This window comes from Leucoraja erinacea, chromosome 29 (assembly GCF_028641065.1).
Source record: "Leucoraja erinacea ecotype New England chromosome 29, Leri_hhj_1, whole genome shotgun sequence".
Taxonomy (NCBI): Eukaryota; Metazoa; Chordata; class Chondrichthyes; order Rajiformes; family Rajidae; genus Leucoraja; species Leucoraja erinaceus.
Window position 1 is genome coordinate 14,770,447 of NC_073405.1, and position 20,150 is coordinate 14,790,596.

Below are 20,150 nucleotides of genomic sequence, written 5' to 3' on the forward strand. Positions count from 1 at the left end.
TCTGCTCAAGTTCAAACAAATACCTCAAAACTCATTGGCCAGCGGTTCATTCTACAACAAGACAATGATCCCAAACATACTGCTGAAGCAACATTGGAGTTTTTCAAAGCTAAAAAATGATCAAAAACAAGCATAAGCTAAAGGTTGCAATATAGGCCTGGCAGAGCATCACCAGAGTAGAGACCCAGGAACTCGTGATGTCCATGAATCGCAGACTTCAAACAGTCATTGAATGTAAAGGATATGCAACAAAAAACTACTTTCATTTACATGACATTGCTGTGTCCCAACCATTATGGTGCCCTGAAATGGGGGGACTGTGTATAAACACTGCTGTAATTTCTATTTATACATGGTGAAACCAAAATGTATAAAAATGGCCTTTATTAAAATCTGACAATGTGCACTTTAACCACATGTGATGTTTCATGTTACAAATCTCAAATTGTGGAGTACAGAGGCAAATAAATAAATGATGGGTCCGTCCCAAACATTATGGAGGGCACTGAAGTTTAGTTTAGAGGTTAATTCCAAGAAAACATAGTAGATTGTATTGGGACCAAAGATCCTCCATCCCATGCAGCAGAAGTTGAAGATATTGAATATGCAGACAGCCAAGATATCACTGTTAAGATAATGAAACTGTTTGATAAGGGCTACAAGATCATGGTATAAAACATCTTCCTGGATTCTTCTGGTCAGCTATCACCTAGGTTTTAAAATAAACCAAGGGATGCAGGTCACCAAGGGGTCATTGTAAATTTAGAAAAATATGCAGTTATTAATAAAACTCACTAATTCAATTAATATTAAGACAAAATAAATGAATAACTGCTTTTAAGAAATGGAGGGGGCTAGTGCAATGCAGTGGAGTGGGACAAAAATATTTTCAAATCTAGCACGGAATTGATGAAGCAAGTGACTAACTTTTTTATTTTGCAAATCTCCAAGAAACTCAAGTGCTACTTCCAGAGAACGAGATGTGCCGAATCGAGAAAGCCGATGGGAACGGGAAGGTAGTCAAATTCTGGAGAGGGAACGAGAGCGACTGCAAATTGAGAGGATGCGACTTGAAAGAGAGAGGAACTGGAGAGAGACACTGGAGAGAGAGAGGTTGCTTGTTGAAGAGGTAAATAAACTACATTTCAGATTGGATTGTCATAACATATTTATAAATAATAGCTAAGGTAACTGCATGTAAACTAACAAAATGTTATAAATTGAAGCAATGGCCTGAGATTAGAGTGAGAATAAATACTTGGTTTCACTGAGTTGGAGCAACAAACAATCTGCAGGAGAAACTTGGGGGGTCGAACAGCATTGTCAGAAAGGAACGGTTGACATTTACGTCCTGATGCTGTGTTTTGACCTAAAACGTTTACTATGCATAGGAAAGGCTAGAGCCAAATTTGGGCTAATGGGACTAGCTTAGATGTGGCATCTTAGATAACATGGCTGAGTTGGACCAAAGGGCCCGAGTCCATGATGTATGACTCTCTGACGCCCTCAGATGCAGCTCAGCCTGCTGAGTTCCTCCAGCAGATTGTTTGTTGCTGCAGATTTCAACATCTGTAGATTCTGTGTCTGTTCAATCAGATTGGAACAGTGCAAAATATTCCTCATTAAGAAATGATTGAGAAAGATTGGGATTAGAATACTAAGGTGTCTGAATAACTTACCAAAATGATTGTTTGATGAATCTGATGGAGCAGATTTAGTTTCTAGTTCAGAGATACAGCACGGAAACTGGCCCTTTGGGCCCACTGAGTCCGCGCCGACCAGCGATTCCCGCACACTTACACTATCCTACACACTGGGGACAATTTACAATTATGCCAAACCAATTAACCTACGACGTACCCGTACGTCTTTGGAGTGTGGGAGAAAACCCGAGCACCCAGAATAAAAACTCACGCAAGCCTTGAGGAGAAAGTACAAGCACTGTACAGACAAGAACCTGTAGTCGGGATCGAACCTGGGTCTCTGGCGCTGTAAGGCCAGGTCTGTCGCTGCATCACCGTGCCGCTCCAATGACCTTTAGAAGTATTAAAATACAAGCACCTTTAACTGATGACGTTTAAAAAACTGACCATGTTGTGAGTAAGCATTTTAAAATTACTAATCTGCTAATATTTCTAAATGTTTTAAGACTCCATTTAAATACTATGATTTGGACATGTACAAAAAGTTGAGCCAGAAACAAAAGTCAACTGATAATTATGTGATTGCATACTGTTGGCTTAAGCTGCTTGCACATAAACTATACGTTGTTACAACGACACATGGCATGTTTTTCCATACAGGAGAGGAGACGAGAACTGGAGCTAATACATCAAGAGAAGGAAAAACTGTTCAGAGCGATGCATTATGAACAGTCTGCGAGAAGGCCTTTCGAAAGGCCCTCTGAACGGGCTTACGATAAGCCTTATGAAAGGTAAACTATGTCATTTTGCTTCTAAATCTTTGCATAGTGTGATAACCACTACAAAGTATTTGTCCTCTAAGAATGTTTTGATGTTGCACCATACCAGCCAATCATATCCATAATAGTGTCAGCTGGGATATTAGACAAAGTACTAAAATTAGTTTAAGGAAGGTTGTTGGTTTGGATTCCTACTCTTCAAGATCAACCTGGTTTAAATCACAGTAGAATTAAGAAGCGGTATGAATATTGATTTCTGTAACTCCAAGTAACACTTGCATCTCCCCCCCCCCCCCCCCCCCCCCCCCTCTCTCCATCCCTCCCCCATTCTACTAATGTTGAGTTTCATTGCCTGTATAACTTGTCATCAACTAGCCCACAGCCAACAATGGACCTTTTCCTTGATCATTGTTACTTTTTTGCATATCTTTATTAATTTGTTCTATATCTCTCGTTCCCCTTTCCTCTGACTCTCAGACTGAAGAAGGGTCTCGACCTGAAATATCACATATTCCTTTTCACCAGAGATGCTGCCTGACCTGCTGAATTACTCCAGCTTTTTGTGTCCATGTCACTATCTCAAAGAATTGTTCAAGATCTCTGTGTTAACTTTGATGCCAAACTCCATTCAGTATTGGCCACATTTCCTGAGATGTTTACTGACTTCGGTTATCCTACCATTACTTCACTCTTTGGACTTGCAGAACCAAGGGACCACTTTGGGCAGAATAGCAATTAATTTCAGGGACCATGCAGGGGTTTAACATGGGAACAAGTACTCAAGATTTTTCGTGAACTATACCATAGTATATTTGCAGTTTATTGTGACTGGGTGTCCTTGTTTACGGACATGACAACAGGAAGATTCGATTCCCTTGGGGTGATCTTTTTCCACATCCCTGTTTAAATTTCACTTTTCAATTTTATTTGGGTTATCAGAAACCACAAGATTTGCCTACCCTAATTGAGAATATTTATGATTAATCTCCTTGCAGAAAGAACAAAGTTGCAGAAAGAACAAATTATTTGAATTCATGAAACATTTCCAAAAGATTTAAAAAACATAGGGGCAATATTTGATGAATATCTGTCTATCTTTTCTGTTATTTGTGGAGGCTCCAACTTAAAACTTGACCCTCTTATGCCCTCTTATTTTTAATGTTTAATTTGAAGTGTATATTTTTGTGTTCTCAGCACTTGCAATCGAGATTGGAACAGTGATCGTAGTCGGAAAATGGATGGATATCCTGATCGTTCCGGGCAAGGGATAATGGATGACGGAATTATGTCAAGGGATCATTGGCAAGGTGAAATTCATTAATGGCATTGTGTTTCTGACTAACGTGAAGAAATAAATTATCTTTGTTTCTGATCGTTTCATTCCCCAAAGTCATTGTTTATGCATAACAGAAGCTAGTGACTCGTGCTGTATGGAGTTTATCAGTAGCCGTTATCTGCCAGTGCATTCCGTGAAGTTTGCACACATAAGTTTGCCCGGTGACCACATTGGTTTCCCCTGGATACTGCCATTTCCTCTAATCTACCTATGAGGTGTAGGTGGGTTTATTGGCCATGGGCTGACACAGGGGTACAGCAATTATGTTTGTTTCCTCACAACTCCAGGGTCCTGCGTTTGATCCTGAAATTGATTCTTGTCTGAATGGATTTTGCATACTTTGTGGGTTTCCTCTGGGTGCTGTTTCCTTCCACATCTTAGATATATGGTAGGTCAATTGACAACTATTGGTTACTTTTTAATAGTTAAACATGAGAACATGTCAGAAAAGTCATGGGAGAGTTGGTGAGAATTTTAAAGAGAATGACTTGTAGGATTACAGTGAAATAGGTGGGACTGATGGTTTGATCGGCTGGAAGTCAACATGGATGAAATGGGCTGAATGGAATCTTCCTGTATTATAAGTCTTCAATGGCCAAGAGTAGCTGTGGCCTCTATCCAAATTTGTCACATTTTTTAAAGAACTAGGATGAACTGTTCTCATTCATCAATAAACTGGTTATGGGAAGGGAATATCAAGAGGAACATTATGTTCAAATCATAACTTTACATCAGAACTGGTGAAAGTTGGAGAAGTAAGCCATGTCATGAAGTAAATAACTGGTGGAAGAGAATACAAAGGAAAGCTTGTGATACTGATTTATTAGTGCCATGCATCTGGAGATACAGTGGGGAAAAAAAACTTGTTTATGTGCTATCCAGTCAAATGATGTTAGAAAAGAGTACATTCAAGCCATACATAAGTACAACAGGTAGTACAAGGAGAAAAATACCAGAGTACAGAATTAAGGGTTACAGCAACAGAGAAAGTGCAGATTTTACAAAATGCAAGGGTCACAATGAGGTAGGTTGAGAGATCGGGAAATGGGACTATGTACTTGGCTTTTGATAAGAGTGGGGAAGAAGCTTTTCCTGAATCTGTTGGTATTTCACATTACCTCAGGAAAGCATCCAACATAATTAATTTGGTTGCGTTCGCGAGGTAGTGTGACGTGTAGATGGAGTCATTGAGGGAAGGGAGGCTGGTCTGTGTGGTTGACTGGGCTCCATCCACAACTCTGCAATATCTTGTGGACTTGGGCAGAATGGTTGCCAAACCAAGTTATGATGCAGGTAAGATTTTTTACAGTGCATTTATAAAAGTTGGTGAGGGTCATAGGAGACGTGCTGTATTTTCCTGGCACCCGAGTGCTAGATCAGCCACCTCCTCCTCGTAGGCCTTCTCATCGTTGTCTAAGATCAGGCCCACCACCACAGTGTCATCAGCAAATGTAATTATTGAGTTGGAGCTGAACCTAGCCACACAGTCATGTGTGTACAGGGAGTACAATAGGAGGCTGAGGACGCAACCCTGGGGCGATCCTGTGCTCAGGGTGAGGGACTTCGATGTATTCCCTCCCATCGTGACTACCTGGGCCTGGCGGTGAGAAAGTCCAGGACCCAGGCACACAGGGAGGTGTTGAGCCCCAATTCCAGTAGCTTCCCGGCCAGTGGGGACTATCGTGTTGAAGGCTGAACTGAAGTCTATGAACAGCATCCTCACGTAGCCCCCCTTCTGGCTGTCAAGATGAGAGAGAGCGGTGTGCAAAACCTGGGAGACCGCATCGTCCGTGGATCTGTTCGGACGGTATGCGAACTGCAATGGGTCCATGTTCCGAGGGAGAAAGGCGCAGATGTGATTCTTCACCAGCCTCTCAAAGCATTTCATGACTACCGAGGTAAGGGCCACCGGACGGTAGTCATTTAGACAGGCTGGGGAGGCATTTTTTGGTACCGGTACAATGGTGGATTTTGTGAAGCAGGCAGGGACCACGGACTTGTCCAGGTAGAGGTTGAATATTGTAGTGAGCACTGGAGCTAGCTGCGTAGCACAGGACTTGAGTACTCGCCCTGAGATGCCATCGGGGCCTGCAGCTTTCCTCGTGTTCACCCGTGTCAGAGCCCTCCTCACGTCGTGCTCGGACAGCGAGAATGTGTGCACATTCCTCCCTTCAGCCTCGGTAGCCAGCCCGCTGGCGGTATTGTCGATAGTCGGCAGACCTGGGGTGGTGTTGCCCATCTCGAAACGAGCGTAAAGGGAGTTCAGGTCATCAGCTAGGGAGGTGCCGGCACTTACGGATGAGGGTGGGGTGCTCCGGTAGTTGGTTACAGTCCGTAGCCCCTGCCACAAGCGTCTGGTGTCCTGCTGCTCCATCTGTGACTCCATCTTGTCCCTGTACCTCCTTTTTGAGTCCTTCACCGCCCTTCGCAGTCGGTAGGACTGCCTTGTAGACGTCCATGTTTCCTGATGCCAGGCCCGAGTTGTAGGCAGCGGTGCGAGCATTCAAGGCCACACGAAAGGACCCGTCTACCCAGGGTCACCCAATATATCAGTCAGGAAAACTTCAATGTAGATGTTTCAGATGTCTTAACGTGGTGGGGAAGTCGGGGAGTAATGGAAAATGGGAAGAAAATCACCAGTTGGGATTAAGCTCCCTGCAGTTACCAGCAAGTTTCAGTTCAAAGGATTGATATTTTATATCTTAAGCAGCACTACTTGTTAGATCTTAATAGGGTTTTGAGGGCTGTGGGGAGATGGCTGGAGAATGGGGTTGAGTGGAAAAGATCAATCAGCCATGCTAGAAGCGCTAGTAGACTTGATGGGATGGATGGCCTAATTTTGCTCCTTGAACTTATCTCTGTACTTAATATGGAAATAGATTTTCACTTGATCTGTATTCAAAATCAATTTAAAATGAAGGATTTGTAAATTAATAACCAGAAGTATGTCTGTCCTGAGCTACTTATTTTGCAGGAACATGGATAGAAAAGGTTTAAAGGGATATAGGCTAAACACAGGCAAATAGAACTATCTTGGATAGACATCTTGGTCGGCATGTTCAAATTGGGCTGAAGGGCCTGCTTTTGTGTTGCATGGCTCGGCATTGACGCATCATGTAAAATGTTGAATTGCATTTGCTTATAATTGTAAATCTGTGCAGTTGGTGTAATCAAATGAGAATGCATCACAAAATTAAAAGATTTGTTTGGAATTGATCCCTCTTGGTGCTTTTCTCTTCATTTGATTGAATATTTGGGTCTCTTGATCTTTTTGCCAAATATAATTGTGGAATATAAGCCAGGATATACAGAAGTAATATACAGCAAAACGCTGGAAATTTGAAATTAAAAGTGAAAATTATGGAATTATCCTTCATGTTCCAAGGAAGATTTTTCTGTCAACCTCATCTTTACTTTAGCTCTCCTTGTTTGCACCTTGAAACACAATATTTTGGAAGGCCTTTGGGATATTAACAGTTTCCAGTTCATGACCGTATCTATCTCATTTTCACTATTACATCCTCTCCCTATATATATCTTCATCCCTTACCAGGCGATCATGGATGCCCTTTCCTTTAACTTTAATGGTGGTTTAGATCCATCACCATCCCCCAGACCATTCACACATTGAACCATTCCTTTTGACTCCATCGATTTTCTTCACATAAAATACATATCCGTGGGAATCTGTTGGTGCCCTAACTACACTTGTCTCAGTCCATGTTTTTTTTTTTTTTTTTTTAGCCCTATTCAGCTTCCCTGCCTCCACTTTCTCTGGCACATTGGTGCCACCCCCAGTTGTTGTCATGGACTGGAAAACTCTTAACGTGCCATACTTTCTCACAATGGTGAAATCTTTTTTCTTTTTTTTTTTCTTTAACCCACCTTCCATCCCCGCTTTATTTGTGATTCACTGGCTTTTAATGTTCCATGTTAATTAAATGTGAAGGTTATTCACTTACGCACTGCTGTTATAGGTGATGGACGGAGCATGTCTGGTCAGTCTGTGGCAAGTTACAGTATGGTTAGAGGAGGTGGAGGAGGACAGCGGAAGTAAGTAGCACAAAAAATCACGGCATTATTTCTGGAAATGTCAAGCACTGACTTTTATAATATGTTGTCCATTGTATTCATGGGTTCTTATTTGTTTAAATATCTATCCATGGACCTTTCAAAAATTGGTAGTATGTATAGACACAATTATATTTAACAAATGTTACATGTTGAAATTGTTTGATTCAATTTAACCTCTCCACCTGCTCATCTGACGTTAGTGTTCCAGCAGAAGGTTTTGTGTCTGATTCTTAATGGGATTGCATTTTATCTTGCAGTTTTATTTGACTGATATTTTTCTTTGTCATCATTTTATGGTAAATTATTTAACCTCTGGCTCCTCTCACATTACACTCAGATTTTCAATAAATTAAGTTCTAGTTTATTTTGATGTTAAATCTTTCCCTCTATCAGACAGAAATAATTATAAATCTCTAGTATTGGCAAGATTTCCAACTCAAACTGGGAAAAGCATACATTGACTTCCCATGCTCTACAGATCCCCAGTAATGAAAGACTTAATCTTGGTTTGCTTGCAAAGATGAAATGGCATCTCTTGCTGCTGCTGCTGCTGCTGCTGATGTAGGCAACCCTGGAATATTTCTAATTGGTACATATGTCAGCATAGGTCATGCAAAACATTGGGAAAGGACTTCAGTCTCCAGGGTCAATTCACCATGACATTTTGCTGATTTTGCCTCCTTTTTGTTCTTGGCCTAATTGTCTGAGTTTTGCCCATTGAAGACATTCTCTATCTATTGTGTACCTCAGAGTTCTCTCAACTTTCCATGTGTATCCTGACTGTACTATCCTGCTCTGTCCCAATATTTGCCCCGGTACTCAAACTCTCCTCTCTTTGCATTGTTTTAGATAGGTCGATTCTTCATTGCTCTCTGCACATACAGATCCTGTTCACACCATGCTTCCTAATATTCTGCTACTGCTCTTGACTTCTCTACCAGAAAACACCAGGAGTGGTTTGATGAAAACGACCCTGAGATCCAGGACCTAATTATTCGCAAACGCAAGGCCTTCTTGGAATGGAAACTCGATCACACTTCAAATGAGAAAAAACAACTCTACAGACAACTGAAGGCTGAGGTCCAACAAAAAACTCGTGACCTAAAGAATAAATGGGTGGAAAGATCACAGTTAATTCAGCAACTAGTTGAAAATTGTGATGTGCATGGATTCTTTAGCTCATCAAGACCATCTGTGGCTCAAACACCCTATGGCCCTCCACTCTAAGAGCTAATATAGATGCAGACTTATCAAGAACAAAAGATCAGTTAGCATCTGTTGGTAGGTTCGCCTCAAAGAACTCCTCAACCGCAACTCTGTTTTTGCCTCCATCCCACAGCACAATATTAATTTTAGACTCGCCATCTGCAGACCAACAAAAGGTTGAAAAGATCATTGTCAACTGACAAACAGCAAGACCTTGGGTCAGATGATTTTCCCTTCTGAAGTTCTCAAAGTTGGCAGTGGCACTTACCACAAATTTACAGCCTAATTTCCCACCTTTGTGAAGAGAAAGATATTCAGGGACCTGAGAAGCTGTAATTATGACCATCTTCAGGAAAAGAGACAGATGTTAGTGTGGACATTAAAGATGTCCTCCTGCTGTCTGCTGCAGGAAAGTCATTGTCGAGGTGGAGGAAGAGCTCTCCAAAACGCATTGTGGATGCCATCCTGCAAGAGACAAAATAGATATGATAATTCAAGGAGCAGCAACAGCTACTGTGTATGGCCATCTTTGACTACACTAAAGCCTTTGACTGACAACCGAGAGGAACTTTGGAGAAAGCTTCTTAAATTTTGCTGCCTCAGAAATCTGACTATTATATAACTGCTATGTTTGATGGAAGCCATGTTTCTAACAAGTCCACAATGGGTCCAGACTCGGTTCAAATTAGTGTCTGGCAATATGTGTGTCATCCTATACATTTCTCAATCTTTCTTCTTCACCTTGCCTGCAGCAAGTTTCCTTCTGAACTGGAGCAGTTGACTGAATGGGCAATTGTTCCATTTGCTTCACTTGGTCTCTCGAACCAAGGTTACTGCAATCTCTGTTAGAGTTGCAAAATACAGCCGACACTTATGTGCATACAGACTTGGAAGCTAAGCTCCAGATTATTGGCTCATTCACTTGCAGCACAAAGAAATTGGCCTTACACAAAGCATCCTCAAAGCCAGCCCCTCAGCATTGCCCTCTGTCAATAAAGGCTAATAATATGCCCCTCAAGAACATGGATTGCATTCATGTCTTGGCTGCTACCACTTACTGAAGGTAGACATCAGTGAAAAGGTTCACCACTACCTGTGATGAGCAAACATATCCTTCAACTATTTGTGGAAAAGGGTATTTGTAGTTCAAAACTCAGCAAAAAAAAAAAAATGATCTACCAGCCAGCAATGATTTCTGCTCTCCTATATGGTTGAAAGACATCGACAAGTAAATTTCGAATATGGGTATCACGAACACCAGTTTTGCAAGATTTCATCATATCCGCTTGTAGACTAAATGAACCAACGTCAGTGCTCCTCTCCTAGCCCAGCATCCCCAGCAGAGGCTCCGATTACATCATCTAACTCCAATGGGCCAGCCACACTGGACAAGAAACCTAGTGGAAATAACAGACCTCACTACTCCAGCCATCCTCAGAACCCCATCAAATACTTCCTGCCTCGCTGATACCAATGTCCGTGGATCCCACATTGCCTTCATCAGCCATCTCAGAACACTTAGTCCCCTTGCAGGACTGCCCAAGGTGGTGATCCAGAATCTGTTTACACCAAGCGCCCCCATGCACTCTTTTACTGTTTCTAGATTCCAAACCCTCTCCCTAAATCAGTGGGATGGAAAGGTGCTGGGTTAATCCAAAAATATGTGATTGCAACTGATAGACAAAGTTCATCAATTTGGGACTAGACTTGTGTAATTGTAAGAATGAATAGGGATCTATGATATAGGTGCAAGTAAATCATAAATCATACTACTTGTATCACATCACTCATTGTAGAAATCGTACATTGTATTGCTCAGTAGCGCCTGGCCTGTAGACTGAAAATAAACCAGATATTAGCCACAGATCTGAGTTTTGATTTAATTAAAAACTGGTCTGGTTCAATATATGCTGGCAGTTGTCTAGCATGTAAAATTCCTTACTACATGAATATAAAATTTGATTTTTAGAAAGAAATAATGAACAGAGTGAAAACAGGATGGTTTCAATTTTTGCACTGTTCCTACTTGTGTACAGGCAGGCTGACATTATGTCTGCATTGAGAAAGTTTAAGGGTTGAGAAAATGTCAGCTGCATCCATTATTAGACAATTATTAGACAACTGGGAAGTCAAAACATAAGTCCTGACAAGATCTTTGATAATGTTAACATTTACCTGTAATGGAAATCGTATTGTCAGATGCACAGATAAAAGTACTGAAGTTAGATGTAGGAAGCAAATTTCCTTACAAAGCTTAGAATCACAGCCAATGTATATATGGCAACTGAAAGGCATTTTGACTAATTCTGTTGGGCCTCAGTTTATCCAGCCATACAACAAGCCTTGATTGAGACAAGGGAGCTCAATGTAATTCTGTAATTACAGCCAGAGCACAAACCCACATGTAGACAGGTGAAAGGTTATCCTTCATATCATTCTTCGATAAGGAAACTGGGGTGATGTATTTTAATAAAGAAAATGTGAATTAAAAACTAGACTGAAAGGCTATAAAAACATCACAAGTTCACTGACAGGGAAAATAGTCCTGCATCAAGCTTCAGATTGAGACAAACTCAACCATTGTGAGAGGTAATATAAATGAAAAGTGAAAACATGGCTAAGATGGCCTAAATAAGAGCAAAAGGATGAATATAAAATACATAGTTCCACACCACTTAAGATTGTTTATAAAGATTAGATGTTGGGACCATACATTTGCATGGACTGACTGAATGTGGCATAACCCAATAAATTAAATCTACATTTATTTTAAGTTTAGATAGAGGTGAGAAATAAACTGACTACTGTCAACCTGCAGCTAAATCAGGAAATGGAGTCCAAAACTGCGCAGGTTATACCCAAAGATGTTCTTGAAAAAACTTGGAATGGTGATGGGTTTCCCAAGGAAAGTGCTTGAAATAAAGCATGTTGTGTATGTTCAAAGACATGTGGGAGCCATAGTCCTTGAAGAATAATGGTTGTCCCAGTAAGATGGAATGGCAGCATTGAGATTAAATTGTGCGCAAGATTCATAGATGTTGAAAAACCTCTGGCCCTTCAGGTCTGTCCTGCCATTCAATAATTTTACATCTGATCATTTATCTCTGTGCCACTTGTCAGTACTAACTACAATATCTTTGATTCTCATAACTTATTTTAAAAATGTCTCCACTTTAACCCATGTCTTGAATAGACTCAATGGCTGAATCTCGTTGGCAAGGCATTCTGGCTGAAGTGATCTGAGACTGTGACTCCCAGTTCTGTCACCCCAGCCAGGGAAGCATCAAATCTGTACCTACTTTGTCATGTCCCACAAATTTGTACATTGCACATTTGATCCCGAAACCTGAATTGGAATTTAAATTCAAGTTACTAAAGAGGGATTTTCTTTTAAACAATCTAATACCAATAATTGTGAAAATTACTCAATTGAAGTGGGCTATAAAACCCATCCAGTTTACTAATGTAATGGAAGGAAATCTGGCCTTGGATTTTGGACCGTTACTGTGGTTGACTCTTACCTGTCTTTGTAGTTCAGGTGCTATGAGGAATCGAAAATGCCACTAACATCCGCTTCACGTGACTGAGTAGAAAGTAATTATGAATGAAAACAATATCCTGATCAAAAAGAAAATGGGAACAGGCATAGGCTGCAGGCCCCTCGCACCTGCTCTGCCTGCCATTCAATATGATCGTGGCTAATACGTCCCAGGCATCAGCTCCTCTTCTGTGCTCGGTCCCCACATCTAATTTGACAATCTTTCAAATATTCATCCACTTTTTATATATGTGGCTCCAACAATCTAGCCACCACACTTGTCCAGGCTGAAAATTGGTCTCCAGTAAGAAGCAATAAAGCCTAATCCAAATGTCCCCAGAATGTTCTGATGACACAGCTAGGTGCTATGAGAATTTTGAATATCACATTGTTGATTGCCTAGTGAAACCAGTGATTTATTGTCCCACTGTAGTGTTATTCCCTCTAACCCCTCTGTTCATTATTCTGTCACCAATTTAAGGAAAAGCTTGGAAAATCAATAGAAAGGGGATAAGTCATTCAACCATTCAAATAGGCAGGATCTATCAGAGCGAAAGGTTTTTCTGGTTGCTCAGCTTTCTTCCTACAAGCCAAAGATGTGCTGTTTTGAAGGTTAATTGGCTATTATTAATTGCCCCATGTGTAGATAGATGGGAGGTGAATCAAGGCAGATGATGGAAATGCAAGAGGGAAAAAAGAGGTTAAGGAAATGGTGATTGACACATAATGCTGGAGTAACTCAGCGGGTCAGGCAGCATCTCTGGAGAAAAGGAATATGTGACGTTTTGGGTTGGAACCCTTCTTCAGGTAACGGTGGTTTGTGGATACTGAGCCAAACAGCCTGTCTCTGTGTTGTAGAACTATGGCAACATACTGGCCCTGAGGAAATGTTCAGATCCAAATAGACATGAAATAGTTCATCAAAAGAATCCTCCACTCAAATCTTTCAGGAAGATCCAATAGGTGTAGTCAGATGCCAGAATGTAAAACCTATGAGGAATTTCTACAGTTTGACACAATTTCCTGATTAAAGTGAGTGTGAATGGGTGATCAGCGGTTGGTGTAGGCTCATTGGTATGAAGGACCTGCTACCATGCATTATCTCTAAATTAAACTAAAATCCAAGCCTGAAATGTAGTTCAGAAGAAATCGGGTGAAGCCAAGGGGATGGTTGTTGACATATGAATCATCCTGAAGATTGAATGGTTTACACATTGGAAGGAGTTAAGGCAAACCAAAGAAAACTTTGGGCTCAGCTCAGTTTATTTTTGATTTCTCCCAACACCACATGAAGCAAATTTGAAAGAAGAAAGAACATAAGCATGCATTGTCCCATTAAATTAATTCTAACAATCTTAAGGTTACTTTTGCATCATAGAAGGAGGCAAGTTAGCCCATTAGGTTTACTCCCAACAGAAAATTCCCCCCCAATCTCACCTGCCAACTTTATTTCCCCACCCAGGGGATGGTCATTTAGATCAGCCTGTGAAAAAGTTACTATTTTACATGTCACTAATTACTAAAGGCTTGGACAGCCCTGACATGTTGGCAAATCAATAACATTTGAATCTATGGCACTTCCATCAGTGGGAAACAAAATGCACCCATATGGAGAGATATTAGTGCCATGGAGAAGATGCAATAAGAATTATTCCAAAAATTAAATGAGGGACACATGAACATTAAGAAATGCCACTTAGAACTAAATCAGCATGATCTCAGAACCTGTGCTGACTAGCTGGCAAGAGTATTTGCAGACATCTGTAGGCATAGAATGCATTGAGTTTTTCGGGGAAGGGAAGTATTGTTGCCCAGCAATACTGCCCAGCTTTGCGTTGTAGCGGGCAAGCCTTGTCACAATCTATGGGTATTTGTGTCATTGCCTCAGGACTCCTGCTTGGTCCGGAATTCCATCTTGGCATATTTAGTGGCTTTCCGAAAGTTGCAGATCGATGCTCTCACACGTATCCATTACCACCCGTCATTCCCCCTCCAGCTGGTGTCCCCAGCCTTTCATCTGCTGTATTAAAACTTCTGAAGTAACTTTAGCTATATAAATTATAGAAATATATTAAAGATAATTTTCCAAAATGATGCAGTCTCAAAGTGGACCTTAATTTGGAGACCCCTCATGAGATGGATATGAGGATGGGATGGAATTACAGATACCACAGCACATCATTCCGACCTCTCGGGTCGTACTGAAGGACTCAATGGTGGATCGTCTATTACAGCTTTAGAAAAGATTAAGGACTGGGAACACCCAAATCACAAGTAAAGAACTGATCAATTATTCGAGAACATTAATGATTATGGGCAAAGTGAAGATGGTTGAACTTTCAACAACATTGGATTACAGTGGAAGAAGATTATAACAAATATTATGGCCATTTAATTAAATGTGAAAATTGGGGATTGAAGAGGAATTCCCCAAGTACACAAGACATTGATTTTCACGGAGCAGAAACAGGCCACAAATATCCGTTGCCACAAAGGCCTCACTTCATTCACCCTATCTCCATATCCTTCTTTCTGTCCTCAATTGTTTCTATGTTGTCTGTCTCAATTATGGAACATGACATTTTTCCTGCGTTTCCCATTGCTAACTATCTTAAAATGTATTGCCCTTTTAAAAAATGTTAATTATCTCTTAGTTACTGAAAAGGAAATAAATAAATACTGAAAGTTGGAAATAAATGTAGCCAGTCAGACAGCATTGTGGAGAGAAACAGAATTAACAATCTCACATGTTCTGTTTTTATTTCAGTTCATAAATCCTCAGATGCACACGTCAGATATAAAAGCGTCAACATTTACTTGCAGTACTTATTACAGAGCCTCTACAGCAGTCTTTGAGACAAGAGTGTTTAGTTATATGCACTGGGACTGGAACAATGAAAGTCTTACTGGCTACAGCCTAATTGGCAGATTAAATGCCACAACACAGCAAATAAATATACAATACATTTATCAGTTATTCTAGTTAAACCTGACCAAGATGGTACAAGCCAAAGTATGTAGTGGAACCTTAGAAGTGCAAAGTCTGCAGTGGCTCAGTACTGACGTGCGGTTATGGTTAGGGTGCAGGATAGTTCATGGTTAATGGCATGGTTGACATCTGTAATGTGAAAATTATTATGTTAGAAGAAGCCGCAGTACTGTAAAACATTTCTTGTTCTCATACCCCAGTGGAGTAACATTAATCATGATCCGAATATTTGAAAATCCACGATGCCCTATAAGAATCCAGTGGATGGCAGTATACAACAAGGGCTGATATAAAAAAAGTTTGCTGTCAGCAGCCCATCTCTGCATCCATCAAATAAAGTGCAGCTGGAGAAATTCTACTCTGCATTCACCACCTAGTTTGCTTTCTATCTGAAACAAATATCAACTCTTAGTATCATGTGCAGCAATTTGCCCCAAAGCATAGAATTAATGGCACATTGTGACATTTACCTGCAGAAAGGAGAATTGAACACCAGTGTCCTGTGATCTCACCTCTGTCGAGCTTATCCCTTCTCAGCATGCAAAACTGTACCTAGAATGTTACTTTATTTTATTCAGTCCATGAGTTGCTGATAGGGCTAGCATATGGTGTCCATGTTAGAAAATAAATTCAGTCCCTTTGAGGCCCATTGCACTGAGCACAAATGAAATGAAATTGTCTTATCTACAGTGAAAAAAGGGAAAAAATAGTTAACAGGGGACTTCAGTAGTTGACAAAATCCTGCAGTAAATGCACATGGAACCAGATGCACACAAAATGCCTGCAGTATTCAAACAATGCAAGTCCTGTGATAACTTGAGAAACCATAGGCAAGTGTCATTCCTTTGCACAATCTACAAACAGTATTTCCAAAGAACAAATGGAATTCTGGCCTAAAAGTCGACATGGCAACATTTAAAAGTCATTTGGACAGGAACATGGCCAGGAAAGGTTTGGAGAGATATGGTTCAAATGCAGGCAAAAGGGACTAGATTAGATATGCAGGGCAAGTATTTTACACAGGGTGGTGGAAGCAGATATATATTGACTTGTAAGAGGCTGTTAGATATTAAGAGATTTGGATCATGTGCAAACAGATGAAATTAGTTTATCTTGGCATCATGTTTGGCACTCAGCATAGACAATGTATGCCTAAGGGCCTGTTCCTGTGTTGTACTATTCTGTTCTGTCATCTTCCACCACGTAGCTTGGATTAAGAGCTTACTACTGAAGTGATTACCTCAAGCTAAATGTCAGTTCACCATAGTTCCATAGTGTTCAATAGTTGCTAAAACCCTCTACCAAGTCATCACTAATCCCATCACTTGGTTTGTGTAAGAGCACGTGTGCCTTATTTCTGCCATACAGCTACCTGCAATGCGACAGATAGCACAATGGGCTAAGAGTTCGGCTGGCGACCGGAAGGTAGCCGGTTCAAATCCCGCTTGGAGTGCATACTGTCGTTGTGTCCTTGGGCAAGACACTTCACCCACCTTTGCCTGTAATGGAATGTTACGGCGGCAGGCGCGGGCACACCGCGACGCCCTGTGTCTCCCTTTCAAGGGAGATGCTAAAAATGCATTTCGTTGTCTCTGTACTGTACACTGACAATGACAATAAATTGAATCATTTCATTTCATTTTTTTCATTTCATCATAAATGAAAGCCAGAAGTGCTTTCAATAACATGCCACAGAAAAGGATTATGCACAGGGTAAAGGCACATGGAACTGAGGCAGACTGACAAACAGACGGAAAATCAAGTCGGGATGAAAGGGTTGTTTTTAAGTTAACAAGCTGGAACTATGAGTTTGTCTCAGACATCAGTGCCAGTTCCTCATCAATTTATATTCTATTTAATTACTTGGATTAAGAGATCACGTGTGATGTCTTCAAGTCTGCTAATGACACAAAGATAGGTGGGTATCTGTAAACCTATATACTGTAGGTATTTGAACAGGAAATGCTGTCATTAAGTATGTTCAACTCTGTGGCAGGGTTCTCAGGAAGAGGATTGAGACCTAGGGTCAGATCAACCGTAAGCAGCTGAATGGTGATCTCCAAACTCTTAACATCTTACCTGGTCCAGAAGTTGATTCGCACTAAATGTGGATTAATATCAATGCCATCGACATCAACGCTGCAGTGTGTGACTGTGGGAACAGGCCATAATATATACTGTATACACAATTAATTACACAATCTCATAGAGGTATCACATTCACCAACCCCTGATCAATTTCCTGGCTCTGCCACCAAAATGTAAAATCGCAATTATGGTTCAACATCTACAGACGCTTTTGAAACTAAAGTTCCTAACGGAAAAATAAAGTACATTTGAATTAAATTGAATTGAAAGAAGTGCCCATTCATAAATGTTGTGGAGAGGCTAGTGCTTTAATTAATCATGGCTGGCCATATGAATCAGCTTGTTTCATGCAACCAATTGGCTTGACAAATAATTGCAGTGGAACTGAGAATGTTGCTTTTAACTGAAAGAATGGAGCGACTGGGCTTGTATACACTGGAAGTTAGAAGGATGCGAAGAGATCTTATAGAAATATATAAAATTATTAAGGGATTGGACACGCTAGATGCAGGAAACATATTCCCGATGTTGGGGGAGTCCAGAACCAGGGGCCACAGAATAAGGGGTAGACCATTTAGAACTGAGACGAGGAAAAACTTTTTCACACAGAGAGTTGTGAATTTGTGGAATTCTCTGCCTCAGGAGGCAGTGGAAGCCGATTCACTGGATGCATTAAAAAGAGAGTTAGATAGAGCTCTTAGAGCTAACAGAATCAAGGGTTATGAGGAGAAGGCAGGAACGGGGTATTAGTTGTGAATGATCACATTAAATGGCCTACTCCTGCACCTATTGTCTATGTATCCATGTCTGGAGCCACATGACAACCAAACCTGGTAAAGATGGCAGATCTCATTCCTGGGAAGACACGGGGAACCGGCCAGGTTTTGCAATGGTCTTTTGGTTTCACGTTAACCAATATTGTATCTGGATTTTTAACTTTCAGATTAATTGATCAACCAATTTTTTTATTTGTTTTTGGGGGATACGGGTGAAGCCAGCAGGACCAACACTTAGTGCCCATCTCTAATTGCCCTTAGAAGCGTGATGGAGAGAGAGGTCCTTCAAGCAAGTGTTTCATTGCACCTATACCTCTCCATATTTTGTGCATATGACAAATAACTCAACTTGACGACTTCTGGTGAAGGTTGCCCTAGTGCTGCTGGTGAGGGGGAGATCCAGGATTTGGAACCAGCGATGAGGATGGTCCAATAGTATATATTCAAATCAGGATGTGTGATGAAGGGAAACCTGTAGGTGGTGATGTTCCCGTGCAGCTGCAGTCCCAGTCATTTTTGGGAAATTATGTCTATTTTTCAGACGAATGATTGAGATGCACTTTACACCCACTGTGTACCTGTGGCTCCTCTCCAGCTCCCACGAAGGGTTCAAATATTGACTGGAGTATTAGTTCAGTAGCAGGACCACTATTGTGGCATCCCTGACAACTTTCTGCATCTCATTGTTTACAACGTCCCCTTTGTATTGCTTCTCGCCTGGCCCTTTGATACAGATGCCCACATCAGCATGGAATGTGGAGAGGTTACTGGAAGTAGCTTTTTTGCCATTGGAATTGTTGCAATTTAGAGGAAATAAAGTGGGATTATGATGAGACTTGATGGATTCAGCGTACTGTTACTGCTTGGAAATTTATAACAGGCCGAATTACCTCTGCTGAATTTCTGTATTCTGTCGTTTCAATTTCTCGGGCTCTTAGCGTTCCTTGCACTCTGGGCATGTACTCATGTACCACACATTAGTTCTTTATTTCCAGATCTCAGACTGAAGCAAATTTTACATTGTATCTTTTTATCTGTATAAGTAACCTGTTTTTAATCCTTGTTTTGTCACAGTCAGGGGAACTACACCCAAGTGGGTTGCCAGCCAGTGTCCATGGCTATTGTCAACAGAACAAGCCAGATTATATCAGAACTAAACATGCCGGGAAGAGATGCCTCAGGAGCACACCAACATCTTCACTAAAAGTGTTTCATTATCTTAATATGAAGGAAATGCTTAAGCAGTTTGCAAGGTTCTGTAGTTTTTGTTTATTGTCTTGAGTAGTATTCATATGAATGGTTTTAAAGTGACATGTATTCATGCTGTAATTAATAATCTACTTAGTTAAATGTATGTCCATTGACAATAAGATTTGATAAATCAAGATTTGTCTTTTTATACCAAGTTTGCTTGAAGTCATGCGGTCTGTTACGTAATATGTACTTGAATTCTTCCTTGGATCATTCATGTAAATCCAACAAAATCTATTGCAGGGGAAATCCCCCATGTTCATATTTTTCATATTTGCGACTGACAAAGGATGCCGTTAGAGCCATTAAGTCCACATTGGCTATCAGACCATTCTCATCATTACTTCCCTGTAATCTATTCTCTCTCACATGTTTATCAACCTGCTCCCAAATTTGATCACCAACCTACATTAAAGGCAGTTAGCCTACCTACCCAGCATATCTTTTAGACTTGAGGATTCCGGAGGAAC

General features: G+C 40.8%; 1 protein-coding gene across 4 annotated transcripts in view; it reads left to right on the plus strand.

Moving 5' to 3' along the window:
• Positions 1 to 19,835, plus strand: part of LOC129711214 (scaffold attachment factor B1-like) — a 68,320-nt gene extending 48,485 nt beyond the window's left edge. For 2 of the 4 annotated variants that reach the window (XM_055658693.1, XM_055658694.1), the window contains exons 15-19: positions 952 to 1,129; positions 2,304 to 2,434; positions 3,617 to 3,729; positions 7,736 to 7,811; positions 19,504 to 19,835. In XM_055658693.1, the coding sequence (XP_055514668.1) occupies positions 952 to 1,129; positions 2,304 to 2,434; positions 3,617 to 3,729; positions 7,736 to 7,811; positions 19,504 to 19,633 (628 nt within the window). In that variant the 3' untranslated portion in view covers positions 19,634 to 19,835. Of the gene's footprint in view, positions 1 to 951; positions 1,130 to 2,303; positions 2,435 to 3,616; positions 3,730 to 7,735; positions 7,812 to 8,681; positions 10,903 to 19,503 lie in introns of those variants that run through there. The other 2 variants (XM_055658696.1, XM_055658695.1) reach the window with 2 other exon arrangements.
• The last annotated feature ends 315 nt before the right edge of the window (positions 19,836 to 20,150 follow it).